This window comes from Miniopterus schreibersii (assembly GCF_964146895.1).
Source record: "Miniopterus schreibersii genome assembly, chromosome: 20".
Lineage (NCBI taxonomy): Eukaryota > Metazoa > Chordata > Mammalia > Chiroptera > Miniopteridae > Miniopterus > Miniopterus schreibersii.
This window is the reverse complement of record NC_138122.1, coordinates 19,818,618-19,835,203: the sequence shown is the minus strand read 5'-3', so window position 1 is coordinate 19,835,203 and position 16,586 is coordinate 19,818,618. Positions and strand designations below refer to the sequence as shown.

The following is a 16,586-nucleotide window of genomic DNA, read 5'->3' as shown; positions in this document are numbered from 1 at the left end:
GGCGGAAGTCGGATACACACAGCGGAAGTCCCCGCCCCGACCCCGCCTCCACCCCTGGCTCACGCGAGCTGGGTGTTTCCTGCCTCTTCAGTCCGGGTTTGGAGACTCCGGCGTCCTCCGACTTTTCATGGTAAGGAGGGCGGTGCCCACCGACTGGGAGCTCTGGGCGGCGGGGAGAGCGGGGCAAAGCCACCTCAGCGGGGGAGAGGCCCGGCAGGAGGGGGTGTGAGAGGGGGCTGTCGCCATAGGGAAGAGGGAGCTTGGGGAATACGATGGGGGCGAGGCCGGGGGTGGGGGAAGGGCACTGGGTGGAGAATTTGCAGGGGGCGGGGGTCCCCGGCTGTTGGAAATCCGGGAGAGGGCGTGTGGGCTTGGGGAGTAGATAGGTGAGTGAGTGGGTAAGTGGGGGGGGGGGGGGGGATGTCTCAGAGACTTGAGTGCTTTGTTAGAAATGGGAATTGGTGGTGGCTGTGAAGCGAACAAAGAGATGTCATCGAAGACGGATTTTTGGGGTGGAAAATTAGGGTTGGGGGAGTTGTGAAGGAGAATGGGTAGGGTATGAGAAGACGAAGTGGGATTCCTGGGCGCGGAGAGTTTGGGGTGGTGGGAAGTTGTAACTGGAGTCGTGGGTTTGCGGGGGGGCTGGGGAAGGGGCTTCCAGGTGCTGTGAGCTCGCCGGCGGGCGGGGGGAAGGGGAGGGAGGCGGGCGGCTCTGCGCCCCGAGCTCCCGGAGCGATGCCAGGGGCCTGAGGTCGGGGTACCTGGCCACGGAGTCCCGCGCCCTGCCTGGTGCCTGGGTACCTATCTAGCCACTTGCGTTGAGGCCCCAGGTAGGTTGGGGATGTCTCGCAGGCAGCCTTCCCAGCTGTGGGAAGTTTCTGTGCGCTCGGGTTCCTCCAGGAGTCCCTTCCTTGAGTAGCTCTTTGTCCCTGGATGGCAGTGAGCAAAAAGTTCAGCCCGGACCCTCTTTTTACGTGTTTGCCAGCGTCCTCTCTAGAAAGTGCAGTCCTTAGGAAAGATCAGTCCCAACGACGCGGCTGGAGAAAAATTGAGTCAGCCCTGCGTGTGAGTTGGGTCTGCTCTATTTTGAGTAAAATTAGGAGACCACCTGAGGGGAAGAAGGCTTCAACCCGCGGTTCTCAAACTGTGGTCCCCAGATGAGCGGCATCAGCTGGATGTGTTAGAAATGGCCACATTTTCAAGTCCTACCACAGACTGTTGGATCTGCCCAGGGTGGGCCCCAGGAACCTGTGCTAACAACCTCTGCAGGGAAGTAAAGCAATGATTTCTTCGATTAGGGTTATATCATAAAATGGACATGATAGTGGGAGTCAGAGGACCTTAATAGTTCTGATTTTTTAATTTTCTCCCCTAGAAAGTGGGGTTGATGACATTATTCCCACTAGACGGTTGAGAGTCACAGGTCAATAATTTGTGTGCCAAACACAGGAAGAGAATGTAATTCGGCAGTAGCTGTCCTGTAGGTTTTGGATGGAAAATAATGCTACACTTAGGTGGCTGATTGAATTTAGTTTGGTTGAAATGGAACCACAGACTTTTCTGAGTTGCAGAAATGTCCTCAGCTCAGAGGAAGTTGTATAATTAGCATCAAAGCAGTGACTCTTAGATCTAGCTGGTTAAAGACACATCTTAGCTTTGTGGTTCTCAGCTCTGGCCATACATTAGAATCGCCTAAAGAGCTTTTTTTAAACTCTGGTTTCTGAGCTGCCATGCTCCTCCTTCCCCCTCCCCAAATTTCGTTACTTGTTCTGGGGTGAAGCCCATGCGTTAGAACTTTTTAAGCATCCCCAGGTAATTCTAGTGCAGCCAGGGCTGTGATCTCTGGTTTTAAGGAGAGCTTAAGGGGCAGAAGGAAAACACAAAGGATCAGGTGCCAAGTACTTGAACATTCATTCCCTGGGGGTTATTATGAAGATTATGGCTTTACCTTCATTTGCAAGTTAGGAAACAGGCTCAGTTAATCACTTGTCTGAACATCGCACAGGAAGTAGGGAAACTGAACTGCCATCCAGGTTTACCGAACTCTTGATCAAACCTTCCACATGTATTTCCCCCAACACACATACAAGGTAGACAGTTCTACAGAGAGTCATACAGAAAACATCTACAGGTGGTGCCTTTTTTCCTATTATACCTGCCTGAGTCTCCTTTCAAGTCAACAGTTTTCCCCCTTCAGCTGACTTTTATTTTTTAAGCACGCATACAGTTGCTTCCTGTTTGTGGCTCTGAAGCTGTGAACTAGGGGCTTGCTTTTGTTTATGATACTTTGGTTTGTTTTCATCTATGGTCAGGAATTCACCAAGGTTGGGATGCTTCTCCAGGGCCCCGAAGTTAATTGTAGCCTGATAAAGGCATACCGAACTTTTTAGAACAGTGGGTTGAAATCCTGGCTGCACATTGGAATTACCTGGGGGACTTTTAAAATTTCTGTTGCCCACGCCACAACTCCAGACCAGTTACATCAGAATTTCCATGGGTAGGACCCAGGCATCAGTATTATTTCATGCTCCCCAGGGGATTTCCATGGTCAACCAAGTGCCAGGGCCACTGTTTAGAATCAGCAATAGTATACTCAGGGCAGATGGAAAAGAGAGAAGCCTTGACTTATCCATCTAACTGGAATAAACCCCTTTTCTGATTGAATGGAATCAGTAACCAATACCTCCCGTATTAATTACCTCTCTGTTTCTTGTAACCAACTTTGCACTCTCCTGTCCCACCTCCCTAACCTCATTAAAAATGAAATCAAACCTTTGAAACAAATTAAAAAGCAGGATGGCTGGCGAGTCCTCTGTGAAGAGGTTTGCTGCGAGAGGCCCATTGTTTCCTGCTTTGTGTCCTCAGCTAACTGCAACTTGGGCTCTGGGACGTGAACACAGCCAGAACCTTCTTTCCTAGGGCCTCTTCTAGTATTGAGGGTGGCCGACCTTTGGAGCAGTGGGCTCTGGAAAGGTTCAGAGCTTTCTTTGTCTATTCTGGAGTCTCAATCTAGATCTCTTAGTAATTCAGTCGGATGTCAATAGAGCTGGAACTAGTCTCCAAAGAGAAGATAATTTGAGACTTTGAGAGCATTCTCAAATAGTCATCATTTGAGTGTTTGCCCTGAGCCAGGGATTGTGCTGAGTGCTCTGTGGCAGCCCTCACAGCAGTCCTGGGAGGCAGGCACTGCTGTTGTCCCCAGTTGATAGACCCGCTAAACTCAGATGACCCACCTAGGCTCCCACAGCTGGTAAACAGCAAGGCTGGGGATTAAATTCAGGTCTGACTTCCAAACCCAAACCCAAATGCTTAGCCACATATTGCCTCCTATCTTTTCAGGGCTTTTTTGTATTTTCTAAAGAAGGGGCCCTCCTTTCTCAATTTATGTGGTCATAGCTCTGTACATACTAAACATGACCATTGATAAAAACGTAGGCTCAAGGCCAGGTAGGACTTGCTCACAGCCTTCACTTGCTTCGTCACCAACTCACTTTGGGAAGTGACAGAGCTGTGGGCCATGTATCCAAATTCACAGAATGGAAACCACCATAGCTGTCTTCCGGCATTGCTTAGATTTTAAGTGGTTGTGTGTGGTGGTAGAAATGAAAGCAGTGGTGTCTTCTGGGAGGGAGGCATGGGAAAGGGGCACACGGGCTTTCTGGAGCTACAGGAATGTTCTCTTTCTTGATTGGAGTCGGGGGTCAGGGTGAGCTACACAGATGCAGCTGTTGACCAAAACTCTTCAAACTGTACACTTAAAATACGCTTCATTATATGCAAATTATCTTTAAAAATGTATTGGAGAGCAAATGTATTGTCTGTTTCATAGTAGGTGCCTTACAAAATTTATTTTTCTGTAAGTTTAGATCTGAAAAGGGTGCTTTAAAAAGTATTTCCATTTTGGAGCAAATTTTCCTTACTAACTCTCCCCTACACACACACCAATAAAATCACACTGTAAGCCCCCCCCCGCCCCAAATCTTCAAAGTTTTTAGAAATTCTTTATTCCTATAAGCTGTCATCCCATGAACAAAGAGATTTTGCAGGGGGGGGGGGCTTGTGATAACTGTTAGTGTCTGGTCTCCAGACTGATTTCAAAGGAAAGCTAGAAGGGAGGGGTCACCATTTCTTCGTGGCCTCTTTTCTTTGATGTTTGGCATCAGGCCACAGAGACCCCAGGTGAGCTAAGCCTGAGCTTTTGAAAACTTGCCTCCTTGTGGCGTTTTCACTGGATGAAGCAGAAACTGTTTGTTGAGGAAACACTTGTCTTTCCAGAGGCCGTTCTTTCTCTCTGCTACTCTGCAGGCTCTGACTCGAGTCTCCCAGTGTGTGGGCTCCAGGCCATTGCTTCTGCTCTTACCAATTGAAGGCAGGTTGTCACCCATTATATTCCAATGAAAAAATAACATTTGTGTTTTAGCAATTATAAATATAATAATACAAGTTCATTGTGGGAGATCTGTAAAAGATAGAAAGGCATAAAGAATTTTTAAAAACAACTGTTTTTCAGCATCAGGGTGTTTTTAAAAGTTTTGTGTCTCAGTCCCCTCTAGCCAGTACCACCAGGAGCACACGTGTAGTCAGAGTTGTTTATTTTCTTGATGCTTCGAGGGACAGCTCTGGGGCAACTCTGGGCTGGCCTTGACTGGTCTGGGGAGGATTCAGAGAAGTGGGGCCTTGCCCTGCGCTGGATGCTGTCAGGAAGCAGGGCTTATTCTGTGATTGGGCCTCAGTAATTCCTGTTTTGAACGCAGAAAAATGGAATGGGGCTAAAGCTCTAATTGGTAAAGAAGTAGCAGGATATTAGCCAGGATAAGAGGATGTTTGGTCATTTTTATGTCTTTGACAATGTTCTTGTGTTTGTCTGTGTTGAGCCAATCATGGAGTGGTCTGTATGTCCTTGATCCATCCGCCTCTGAGTGGCCTTGTCTAACCTGATACGCTGTGGAATGGCTCACGTTCATTGGGAACACCAAGGCCCAGATGTGGTATCAGGCCAGGTCTGTCAGGGGCCCCGCTGTCAGTGCTCTGCCCCACATTCAGTCAAGATTCAACCCACTCTTGGGCATCTTCTCCAGCTGTAGAATTCTACCGATTACTTCAGGAAGTGTTTTTGAGTACTCATGTGCCAGGTCCCAGTCTCCTTTCCTGTGCCTGCTTAAATCTGGACACTACATTCATTTCTCCGGTATGGGCATAAGAGCTGGCAGTGTTGTTACAGAGACAGTCATCAGATCTTGTTGTTTTGGGCAGTGCTAGTACAGGAAGTCTCTCATTTTGCAATAACTTGTTTCCAAGAGGTTTCATGTCTGTTGTTTAGTCCTCAGAAACACCTTTTTTCTATAGGAAGTATTAGGAGTGGTAGTTGGGATCCTACTCACCTTCATGAAAGCATATTCCATCTGTCATTCATCTGAGAGGTGGCACTTCTGGCTGTTCAGTGTGCGTGGCAATAAGGAAAGAGAGACCTGGGCACTGCTTCGGCTGCGGCCAGTGTTTGTTTGGGTAGTGGGCAGAAAGGAAGTCCTCATAACACAAGAGTTAGTGGCAAAGTTGTACCTACAGGGTCAGCAGGTGAGGTCAGGGTATGAGGCCATCTGGGTGGAGTTTGGGGCAGAATGGGGAATACATGCCCCTTGCCTGGGGGAAGCCTGTACCCCAACTCCTACCAGCTGCTGCCCTGCTGGTCAAGTTGGCCAAGTTGGCCTCAGATTTTAAGAGAAGCCAGAAATCCGGATTCTTTTCTATGAACGCACCTGAGCTGTCAACGCTGAGTCAAGTCTGTTTTAAATGCAGTGTATACTTGGACTAAGCAAAACACATCTGGAGGCCAGATTCAGCCCAGTGGCTTTCAGAAGTAACCTGGGCCTGGTACTGTGACCCTGGTGACCCTGTGTCTTCTCCCTGGCAGGAAGAGATGTCAGGAGAAAGCGTGGTGAGCTCAGCGGTGCCAGCAGCTGCTACCCGCACCACTTCCTTCAAGGGTACAAGCCCCAGCTCCAAGTATGTCAAACTGAACGTGGGGGGCGCCCTCTACTACACCACCATGCAGACGCTGACCAAGCAGGACACGATGCTGAAAGCCATGTTCAGTGGGCGGATGGAAGTGCTCACTGACAGTGAAGGTAAGCCCACCCTCAAGGTGCTGGGGACGCGCCTGTCAAGGGCTTCATTCTAGCTCAGAGAACCGCCAGGAAATGGGCAGTTGTCCACACAGCTACAGGTCTTGAGTTGTGCTCAGTTTCATGGTGTTCAGGGAACCTTGAGAATGACTAACAGGGAGACTAAATCTCGTCTGGGGTGTGTGGTCAGGGGGGGCTTCCTGGAGGAAGTGACATTTAAGCTGAGATCTGAAGACAAGTAGGAGTTGGCTGGATGGTACTCACAGTCTTGACTTCATTGTTGATTTGCTCGGTGAAGTTGTCGATTTGCAGTGTGACTTTGAGAAAGTCACTTTCCCGCTCCAGGCCTCAGCTCTGTTAAATGGAGGCTGGAGTAGCTACCCTAGTTGGTTCCCTTCCTGTTCGCACAGCAATGAGTCTCTGACTTCAGAGTGAAACTCAAGTGTGAGTCATGAGCCTTTTCTCTGCACACTTGTCCTCCTAAGATGGGGTCATGACAAAGACTCACAGACCTGGAATTGAGTCACAGCTCCCCATGTAGTAGCTGGCGATCCTAATCAAGGTGGCTAACCTGTTGATGTCTCATTTTACCCATCTGATGGAATAAATGGGCACAGTGATACCCACCTCATGGGCTGTTAGTTCATAGTAAGTATTCAGTATACTATGTATATTCCATTCTCTTTTTCTTTTTCATGTGGAAAGTCATGTTAGTTAAAAGGCAAAGATTTGTCTAAAATCATCTTACTATAACCTCTTCCTATCCACCTGACCAAAGAGTGCCTAACAAAGGGGGACGTCCTTACCTGGCTGGGCATAGGGGGCAGATCCCATGAGGTTTACATTCCTTGGCCTGAGATTGCTTGAGACCAGGCTAGACCACAGCCTGGCTTGACCCAGCTTACCTGTTTCTGAGGCTGGCCTCCATGCCGATGCCCCTGCCTGCCCAGGGACTGGATCCTGAGAGGGTGGGCAAGTTTTGACACAGTAGGTGAGATGGGGGTCCTAAGCCTGGCGTGCATAGTACATTCTATGGTCCTAAAAAGGCCGAAGCGTGGCTGTCACTAGTTGGGGTGTTTCTCTCTGCATCCTGGAGAAGCCAGGCTTAGTTCCTCTTCTCTGGGCTTCCCGTGAACTCGGCTTTCCAGAACTGCCTTCTGTCTCACGCAAAAAGAAAAAAAAAAAAAGCTTTTTATGAGTGGGAGGTTCTCCTTTGCTGTACCACACCCAGCATTGCCCAGAGTATTTGTGGAAATCCAGACAATGGCACCCCAGCTGCAGGAGGAAACTGACCTTATCGAAGAACCCAGGATTGTTGTGGTTTTTCTTCTACCCTACCCAGCCTCGGTGGGGCTCAGGAAAAGCGCTGAGTTGCTTCAGAAGCAAAGAGGAAGCCTACTCTCCTTGAAAGCCCTCGCCCTGGTGGCCTAGTGCTCATCCCAAAAGAGACAGAGCCCTTAAGCTCCTTTGTCCCTGAACTGGGAGATGTATGGGAGTGGTACCAGGGGACCTACTGAGGTTCTAAAGAGCTGCGAGAGGATGTCCTTTCCCCTCACTTCCTGGAAGATCTCCAGCCTGTTGAAGGGACCACCGGACCCCAGGCTGCCCTGATGTGTACAGCTTTCCTAAATGGCCCGTGTGCTCTGTGGCAGCAGGAAAGACTCCCCACGAGCTTGACTTCCTTTTGCTTTTCTATGTGAGAGGCTGTTTCAAAGGGATAGATTCCTGCTTTGAAAGCAACTAAAATACTTTGAAGTCAAAATGCTAATTGAAACCTCAGGGAGAATGCGCCTGGCTCCTTTGCCCTTATTTGTCTAAAGTATGATTCCTTTGCCACAAGCATTTCCTGACGGCATTCTTGAGCCAGAGCCCAGTGTGACGGTCCGCCTGTTCGTTTATGGAAACTCTGTGACAGTCCAGAGTAACTGAAGTCACTTGAGTAATTGATTTCAGGGGCCCCCACGCTTTCCAAGTAGCTGAGTTGTCCATGCAAAGACAGAATGGGGTCGTTTTCTCCCTGGAGCAGCTTGGCTGAGATGGTTGCCATTTCTCTTAAGGACTGAGGTTCTACTTTTCTTCTCACCCGCCTTCCCAATTCCCCTAAAATAGTTTTCCTATGTTTGTTCTTTGTGGTCTAGTTCTGCCTCCCCAGCTTGGGAATATCACCGAACCTCTCTGGGCCTCTGTGGAAAGTTTTCATCTGTGGAAAGTTCAGGGGATGAGCCTCCCTCCTAAAGACCTGCTGGGAAGATAACACTGTCTTTCCTCATTGCGTCAGCTTGTTGGAAGAAAAGCCCTAGCTCCAGGGTAGAGTTTGCAAGCTGGGGGCTCACAGGCCCAGTGCAGCCTGCAAATGTGTTTCGATTGCCTTATAAATGGGTTAATGACAGGTTTAAAAAAATTAGTTTAGCATTTTTTAAAAATCAGGAGATTTCACAAAAATCTGCAGTTTTGGCTTTGCTTGGAACATCAGAGGCTCACACAGCCCTGGGCCCGCATTTCTGCCTGGCCACTCTAGGCTGGAGCAGGAAGACCCCTCCCTCCTTCCCCAACACCCGAAGTGAGTAGGGCACTGCTCTTTGATAGGCCCTCAGCCCTGCCCACCTGCACGCATTCATCCTGCCTGCTGAAGGCCCCCAGAGGCTTCTGACCTATGTGACAGATACTAAGTCCATACTTTGTTTTCTCAATTGTAGAAAGAAGGGTTGAGATAACGACCAGCAGACACGTCAGGGTCATGGATATACCTCTCCTTCCTCATAGCCAGGGTTTGACCCCAGGCCACACATTGGTGTCAGGTCTGCCCTAATTGGGGATTATTTTCCCCACTTAGGAAACCACAGCTGTGATAGACAGTAAGAGCCTGAGACCAGATGAGGCCAGGTATGGTGGTTTCCAGCCAGCAAGTTCTGAGGCTGTGACCTTGCTGCCCAGGCAGGGCCTAGTTAGCCCTTTGGTGGTGTCGCCCTGTGTGGTCCTGCTTTCCCTGGAGGTGAAGGGAGCCAGGAGACACCCCAGCTCTCCTCGGGGCCTTCCCAGGGAGGAGTGCCTGTGTAACGAGCCCTTTCCCTCCTCCTCCCACTGCAGGCTGGATCCTCATTGACCGCTGCGGGAAGCACTTTGGTACGATACTCAACTACCTTCGCGACGGGGCAGTCTCCTTGCCCGAGAGCCGCCGGGAGATCGAGGAGCTGCTGGCAGAAGCCAAGTACTACCTGGTCCAGGGCCTGGTGGAGGAGTGCCAGGCAGCCCTGCAAGTAGGCATCACCCTTTTTTCCCATAAGGGTAGGGAGGCCCCAGACCTACCTGCCTTCTTCACTTGTCCCCTCTGCAAAATGGGGCACTTCCTACCTCATTGACCTCTTGTGAGAGTTTATGAGTTAACCCTGGAGCCTCTCCCCTTGGTCAGAGTGACCCCCAAGAGGCTTTTCTGTAATGTGTAGGTCACCTAACTACTTTGTGGTTTATTTCAGTCTGCATGGTGTTGGGTCATCTTGCGTGTACATTGAAACCCTTTAGTACTGAGCCATGGGTCGTAATACTTCGTCTGTTTTCTAGTCCCATCTTGGGACTTATTCTCACCCCATGAGTTATCGTTGGGAGCCTAGCATAGTCTCTGCAGACCCAGACACCCCTCCTGTCTCAGCTGGACCTGGGACAGGAACATCAGGGTCAAGTGTAGTGACAGCAAAGTCCCTGTAAAACCAGAATGCTTCTAGACATAGCCAGTGGCCATTTATGTCAAAGTTCCAGCATGGCAGAGAACCACAAGAGTCCCTTTGGGTTGTCCTAGGAATTGGATCTGTATAAGTGAAGCTCTTATTTGGGTCTCTCCCAAGCCACATGTCTGTCTCCATTGAACCAGCACCCACAATGCCTTGCTTCTCAAGGAACTATTTCCACACACCACCTCTGCCCTGAGAGTCTGTAAATTCACTGGAAATCTAACCAAATGTTGTAGCCTTTACTTTAGTGTTTTTATTTCATTTTTATGTGTATTTAAGTAATACATGTACATCATTTAAGAAGTCACATAGTATATGTGGTGGTTGTCAAAAAAACACTATAGCCCGGCCTGCATGGCTAAGTGGTTGATCATCGACCTATGAACCAGGTGGTCACAGTTTGATTCCCAGTCAGGGCACACACCTGGGTTGCAGGCTCCATTCCCCAGTAGGGGGTGTGCAGGAGGCCACCAATCAATGACTCTCTCTCATTATTGATGTTCCTATCTATCTCTCCCTCTCCCTTCCTCTCTCTGAAATCAATAAAAACATACAAAAAAATAAAAGATAATTTTAAAAAAAACACCAGTGTATATGCCCTTTTCCCCTCACACCCCAGGCAGCCTCTTTTAATTCTTTCAGCAGTTATTTGTTTTCATACTTATTATATTATTTATTGATGTTTCAGTTTTCAACATTATCTACAGGATTACTATAGAAAATTTAAATTTAGCTTATGCACTGCCACCATCCCCAACCACTGCCAAACTTACATACACATGTGTTTTCTCCTGTTTACCAGTATAGGTTATCACAGTTTCGCTAAATTGGTATTCAGAGTTTACATTGGGATGTCTGTGCTGTTAACAGTTGAGCCACAGAGTGTAGGCTATTTTCTTTCTAGTGTAACTTTTCCCAGAGTTGGTAGTTGCTTCCTCGTTTTGCTTACATGGTTTTCTACGTGCACATCCCTAGTTCAGCCCTAAGATCTTGGAAAGCTTAGTCTCCCGTCGGTAGGTACAGGCCCACTGGTGAATCTGATTCATCTTTGTCTTGGAGACAGGCCCTTCGGGTTTCCTATATGTGGTTTTCATTAGTCTGAGGTTAAACTTCCAAGACTGACCTCCCAGTTTCTGTCACTGTTATCTTCCTGTTCTACTTTCTCAGAGGTTTTATTTTGTTTGTTTTTATTTTTCCCCCCATTTTATTTTTTTCAACCCTTTTATTGAGTTTTTTACTTTTGCTGTCACATTTCTAACTTCCAAGAGCCTTTCCTTGTTTTCTAATGCTCTTGTTTATATAGCAGGCTGATACTGTTTCATAGGACAAAATATTGTTTCATAGGATGCAATGTTGTTTCATAGGTCGTAATCTTGTTTCATAGGATGCAGTCTTGTTTCATAGGATACAATGTTTCATAGGGGGCAATCTTGTTTCATAGGATGCAGTCTTGTTTCATAGGATACAATGTTTCATAGGGCGCAATCTTGTTTCATAGGTCACAATATCTGCTGTCATCTGTCTGGTGATGCTGGTATTCAAAGTTTTCTTTCTGCTGCCTTCCTTGTCTGACTCCTTCCCTTACCTTTTCTCTTTGATCTCATGTTTGACAGGCTTTGCACATATCATCTGATGATCCTTGGCCTGTTGAAATTTAAGAATGAGGCTCTGAAAAGCTCTATGCGTGTGGGTGGTCCTTGTTGTCCAGTGGGCTTCAGTGGTGAATGACAGGCTGACTTTCCAGTAGGAACCCCCAGTGTCATATCTGTAGGCCATTTTTTGGAGGTCAGTTTCCGGTGGAGGAATCCTCCACTCTTGCCTGGAGGGGATCAGCCTGACTCACTGCCCTCTGGGATCTGAAGAGGGGAAGGGGGCCGGTGGGGGTGTAGACTATTCACTTAGTCCCTCTGTTTTCAGAATAGCAACTCAGCCTTGTACAAAGCACTCCAGGAACATGGACCTTTCTCTTGCCAGGCTGGGGAAGGGACTCCATCCGGGGGTCTCTCCGGTGCTCTTGCCACCTGGCAGGCGATCCTCTCCTTTTGCCCTGTGAGCTGTTCTTTGAAAATCTCCAGTATTCTTTCCCCCCTGCTGACTTAGGTTCCAGCTGTCTCCTCCTCCTTGGTTATCACTCATCTGGGATCTGTTCTCTAGCCTCGAATTTTTTATATCTTTTTGTCTGCTGACTTCACTTCTCTCACTGTTTCTTTTCTTATGGGCTTATACTTTTTTTATTCTTCTGCAGTCATTGCTATGGGGTTTTAGGAGCTTTGATGCAGTCGTATTTCATCTGCCATGTTTAGGGTTTATGTTTGAGTGGTTCCCTAGGCTGTGGAAATGTGTCATCGTTGCTAGTATTTACTGAGCACCTGGCATATAACAACAGCCCTGGCCAAGAGCAGACTTGCTGGAGAATTTGGCTCCTGGTCGTCCCCCCATCCTAACTCACTGGTGGTAAGAATTCTCCTCTCTTCCCACCCATGACTGCCCACCTGCCCTCGCCGGAGCCTGCCTTTGCCCAGCAGGCCAGCTTAAACCATCCAGTGCAGGGCAGGCCTCCTCGGCTGAAAGCATGTTTTGTTCCAGCAGAACAAAGATGCTTATGAGCCTTTCTGCAAAGTTCCTGTTATCACCTCATCCAAAGAAGAACAGAAACTTATAGCGACTTCAAATAAGGTATGTTGGAGGCACCCTCGTGGCATTCTTTTTGCTATCAGAGATGATAGAGTTCTTCTGAATAGGTTTGGAAATGAAAACCTGTGTAATTGCCAGAGGAAGACCCGAGAAAGAGTTGAGAGTGGGAACCTGTGGGTCATCTTGTGTTCCTTGCTCTTGGGTCCCACCCCAGCCAACGAGCTGTGCTTTCTGCCTCTTCGGCCTGGTGGCAGGGCCCAGCCCTATGGGAAACCAGCTTTTATTGCATCTGCTCTCCAACTAACCCTCTTCTTCCTTTTTTCAAACAACCCACAGCCAGCCGTGAAGTTACTCTACAACAGAAGTAACAACAAGTACTCATATACCAGGTAAGGCTGCAGCTAGAAGTGACATCCATACTCACTAGGAAAGCCTTTGCTCTCACCCGCCGGGCCCAGCTAGGTAGATGGAAAGAAAGGAAGATGCCAGATGGGAGCTATAATTCCCATGTACCATAAAACCCACCCTTTTAAAGTATGTAATTCATTAGTTTTTAGTCTATTCCCAGAGTTGTGCAGCCGTCACCTCCAAAGAAACGCTATACCCGTTAGCAGTTACCACCGGCTCGTGCTCCCCTGATCACACGCTCTTTTGCAGCAATTCTGACGACAACATGTTGAAAAACATTGAGCTCTTCGATAAGCTCTCTCTGCGCTTCAACGGGAGAGTCCTGTTCATAAAGGACGTCATTGGGGATGAAATCTGCTGCTGGTCCTTCTACGGCCAGGGCCGGAAGATAGCGGAGGTCTGCTGTACCTCCATCGTCTACGCCACCGAGAAGAAACAGACCAAGGTGAGGGCCGGCCCTGGGTGGATGGTTCTACAGGGCTAGTCTGGCGTTTGGACTTGTACAGCTCTCATTGTCTTTTGGACCCTGGGAGGGCCCAAGCGTAGGTCTCAAAGAACCAGAATGGCATTCCTTTTATGACGCTCGGCAAGCAGAGGCAGTCCTACTGCATCTAGGCTCCTTCCCCTGAGTGTTTACTCTGTAGCCCGCCACTAGCACTGTCTCCGGTCTTCACTGACCAACACTGCCATGCGCGTTTTCCCTTCATGCAACACGTTTCCCACCATCAAGGCCCCGTCCCATCCTGATCATCAGAGGAACAGGGCTCCCTTCAAGATCTTGACCTTGGCTTTCTAGTCATGACCTGCTACTTACCCACTGACCCGGAGCAGCCCTCCGCCCTCAGGGGGCCTGCTCCGCATTCCTTAGCTCCCACCCTTGTTGGCTTCCTTCCAAGCACATGTCCCCCTGACTGATGTGGACTCTGTGGGCCCATTTTTATATCACCCACTCCAAACCAATACACTTGACCTCTCCCATGACTTCTGTCTCTGTGCCGTCCTGCAGGGCTAAATCATGCTTCAAGGTGCCTTTACAGACCTGGTGCCCTGCTAATTGAACTGGACTCCCAGTAGATCCTCTGTTTACTTGTTCTCCTTGGGCTTAAATGGAAGCCCAGGGGCCTGACTTAGCCTGAGTGCTGGGTGGCGGTAGAGGTTGTAGGCCATGTACGATGCTCACTTACCTGCCCTGTATTTCATGGGGGACGCAGGTGGAGTTCCCTGAGGCCCGAATTTATGAGGAGACCCTGAATATTTTGCTGTATGAGGCCCAGGATGGCCGGGGACCTGACAATGCGCTCCTGGAGGCCACAGGTGGGGCAGCTGGGCGCTCCCACCACCTGGACGAAGACGAGGAGCGGGAGCGGGAACGCATAGAGCGCGTGCGGCGGATCCACATCAAGCGGCCCGATGACCGCGCCCACCTCCACCAGTGAGCAGGCAAGCGGACCTGAGCCCTCCTCCTCTCCTCCCTGCTCTGCACTCAGATCCTATGCAGGCTCCCAGGCACCTTCCACTTTCCCTGGAGTCTGGAGATACTTTTGTAACAAGCCAGATGATTATTTTGATATTTCTCGACAAGGTGAATTGATTTGTACCCAGGCGAATGCTCCCATGTTGCTGACGAGCTGTGTCCAAGGGCTCTACTTTCTGTGAGAACTTCAGAAGCCTCGGAGCCAGGCTTACTGGGTTCTCAGAGGAAAAGTGTGAATGGGAATGATGTGTACGTGAGGACTCTTATTTGCAGTATTTATTTTTGTGGATGTTGACTACCTGTTTGAGCTTCTTGGATGGCGTTGTCTTTGGGGTTCAGTTTGACAGCTCTGAGAGGGATCCTGCAGCTGGTGGCCACCAGGGGGTGTCTTCAGGCTCCATATTTCCTAATCCCACCCAGCACACTGGCTGGTTCCTGCAAATCCACCTGGCACTCTCTCCAGACACGGCTTTGCTAGAAGTCCATTCTGCAGGATTTCATGCCCAGAGCTTACTGGTAAATAATGGCGGCTTGTAGCAGTGGAGATGGGACCTGGTCTCCTTTGTGCCTCTAAGTTGTTTAGTTCTAGATACCTGGCTCTGTTTAGGGGGAAGCCTGTTGCTACCTTGGCTGGTCTGAGGTCTGCTACTTCTTGGGCCCCCCACACATCTGGCTAAGGGCAGAGCTGCTCAGCCCTGTTCCTGGCTTCCCTGACTTCTGCCCCTCCACTTGCCCTCCTTGTTGACTCACTGCATTCCAGGAAAGCCATCTGGCCTGGTTACAGGCATAGCTCACAAGTCCAGGGACCCATTCCTTTCCCCTCGGCCCCCTTCCCTGTTAAGCTGGGCTTACTGCCGCAAGTAGGTGCCTGCCTTTGCTTAGAAATCCAGTATGGCCTCAGGCTCTTCCTCCCAGCCTGTCGTCCATGCTGGACCACCACTCATACCAGCAGTCTCGGGGCAGTTTGCCTGCTGTAAACTTAGCCATCGCCTGGAGATCCCTTGGTGTCTTTGCCTCCGATTTTGACACAGTATGGAGTGGCCATCAGTGAGCAGTGAGAGGATGTGAAGATCCTTCTGGGTCCAGTTAGTGTCCGTGTTCATTTGGTTTAAGGGACGTGTGCGACTGTTGATGGGGATGTGTGCTTGCGGGGCCCTGGTGGTGCTCGCCTGGGGTGGATGTTCTCGGTTACCTACCTCCCAGTCTCCTCTGCACCTGTCAAGGGACAGAAGTGAGATGTGACTAATATGGGTGGTTGAGACTAGACTAGATAGAGTAGTTTCAAGGTGATATGAATGTGTGTAAGGTGATGGATGGGTTTTGTCCGCTTTTCAAGGGAAACGTACTGTTTTATACCAAAGGTATTAACATGGGCAGCCTCTGACACAATGTATTCCAAAAAAAACGAGTTTATATTTTGAAATGGTTTTTACAGCTTCGACTTTGTACACACTGCCCTCCTTGCGACAGTTGTATGCCTTTATTTTGTAGCCAAGCCTCCAATAAACCTTTCAAACAATCATGACTGAACCCAGAAATCAAGTACTGGGCTGATGCTTTCAAACGGCTGTGTGGGAAACGTTCATATGAGGCCGTTTGGATTTTATTATGTGCTAAGAAAGGGGGGCTTAAAAATGTTTCTTAAATATTTTATACTGTTTGGGTTGAACTTTTCTAGAAAGTTAAAGTGATGTTTCCTGTAGGAATGGAAAGCCATCAAATACATTGTTTTTAAATGTTTACACAGAGATTGCATTTGTAGAACATTCTGATTTGTTTGGGCTTCTACACCTTATGATCTCGTGTTTCTGGCAGTGTCCCCCTCTTCCTCCCTCCCTCCCCCACTCTTCCTCCAACTTGCGCTTGTGGTTTTGAGTCTTTGCTTCCCTGGGATAGGAGAGGTCCCTGAAACATTCCAGATTCGTGCTGCTGCATCTGGCCAGGAGCTGGCAAAGCATTGGCTGGTCCAGCTGTCATCAAACATACCCTAAACAAAAGAACTGATTTTTCTTTTGTTTGCACATAGTGCTGCATAAGTCAGTATTTACGCTTAAGAGCTGTCCAAGTAAAACACTGGCCTAAGATTCAGTAAAGTTTTATTACATCATAATAGCTTACAATGAAAAAAGAAACAGCTTTTGGTCCCTTGTAATCAAGTTGTCTTTTCAACTACGCCATCGGATTGTGGTGACTGGGGGCCTGTGCCCGAGTCCAGTCCCTGGT

General features: G+C 48.8%; 1 protein-coding gene across 2 annotated transcripts; it reads left to right on the top strand.

The window, feature by feature from the left end:
- Window positions 1–20: 20 nt before the first annotated feature.
- On the top strand, window positions 21–15,888 carry KCTD10 (potassium channel tetramerization domain containing 10). Of its 2 annotated transcripts, none has more exons than XM_081123556.1 (7): window positions 21–130; window positions 5,912–6,125; window positions 9,210–9,379; window positions 12,434–12,523; window positions 12,818–12,870; window positions 13,139–13,334; window positions 14,101–15,888. In XM_081123556.1, exons 1-7 carry the CDS (start codon window positions 128–130, stop codon window positions 14,323–14,325), a joined length of 951 nt encoding a protein of 316 aa, XP_080979682.1. In that variant the 5' UTR covers window positions 21–127; the 3' UTR covers window positions 14,326–15,888. The 2 variants fall into 2 exon arrangements, with proteins under 2 accessions (XP_080979682.1, XP_080979683.1); XM_081123557.1 differs by having other exon boundaries at window positions 50–130; window positions 12,437–12,523.
- Window positions 15,889–16,586: the final 698 nt, after the last annotated feature.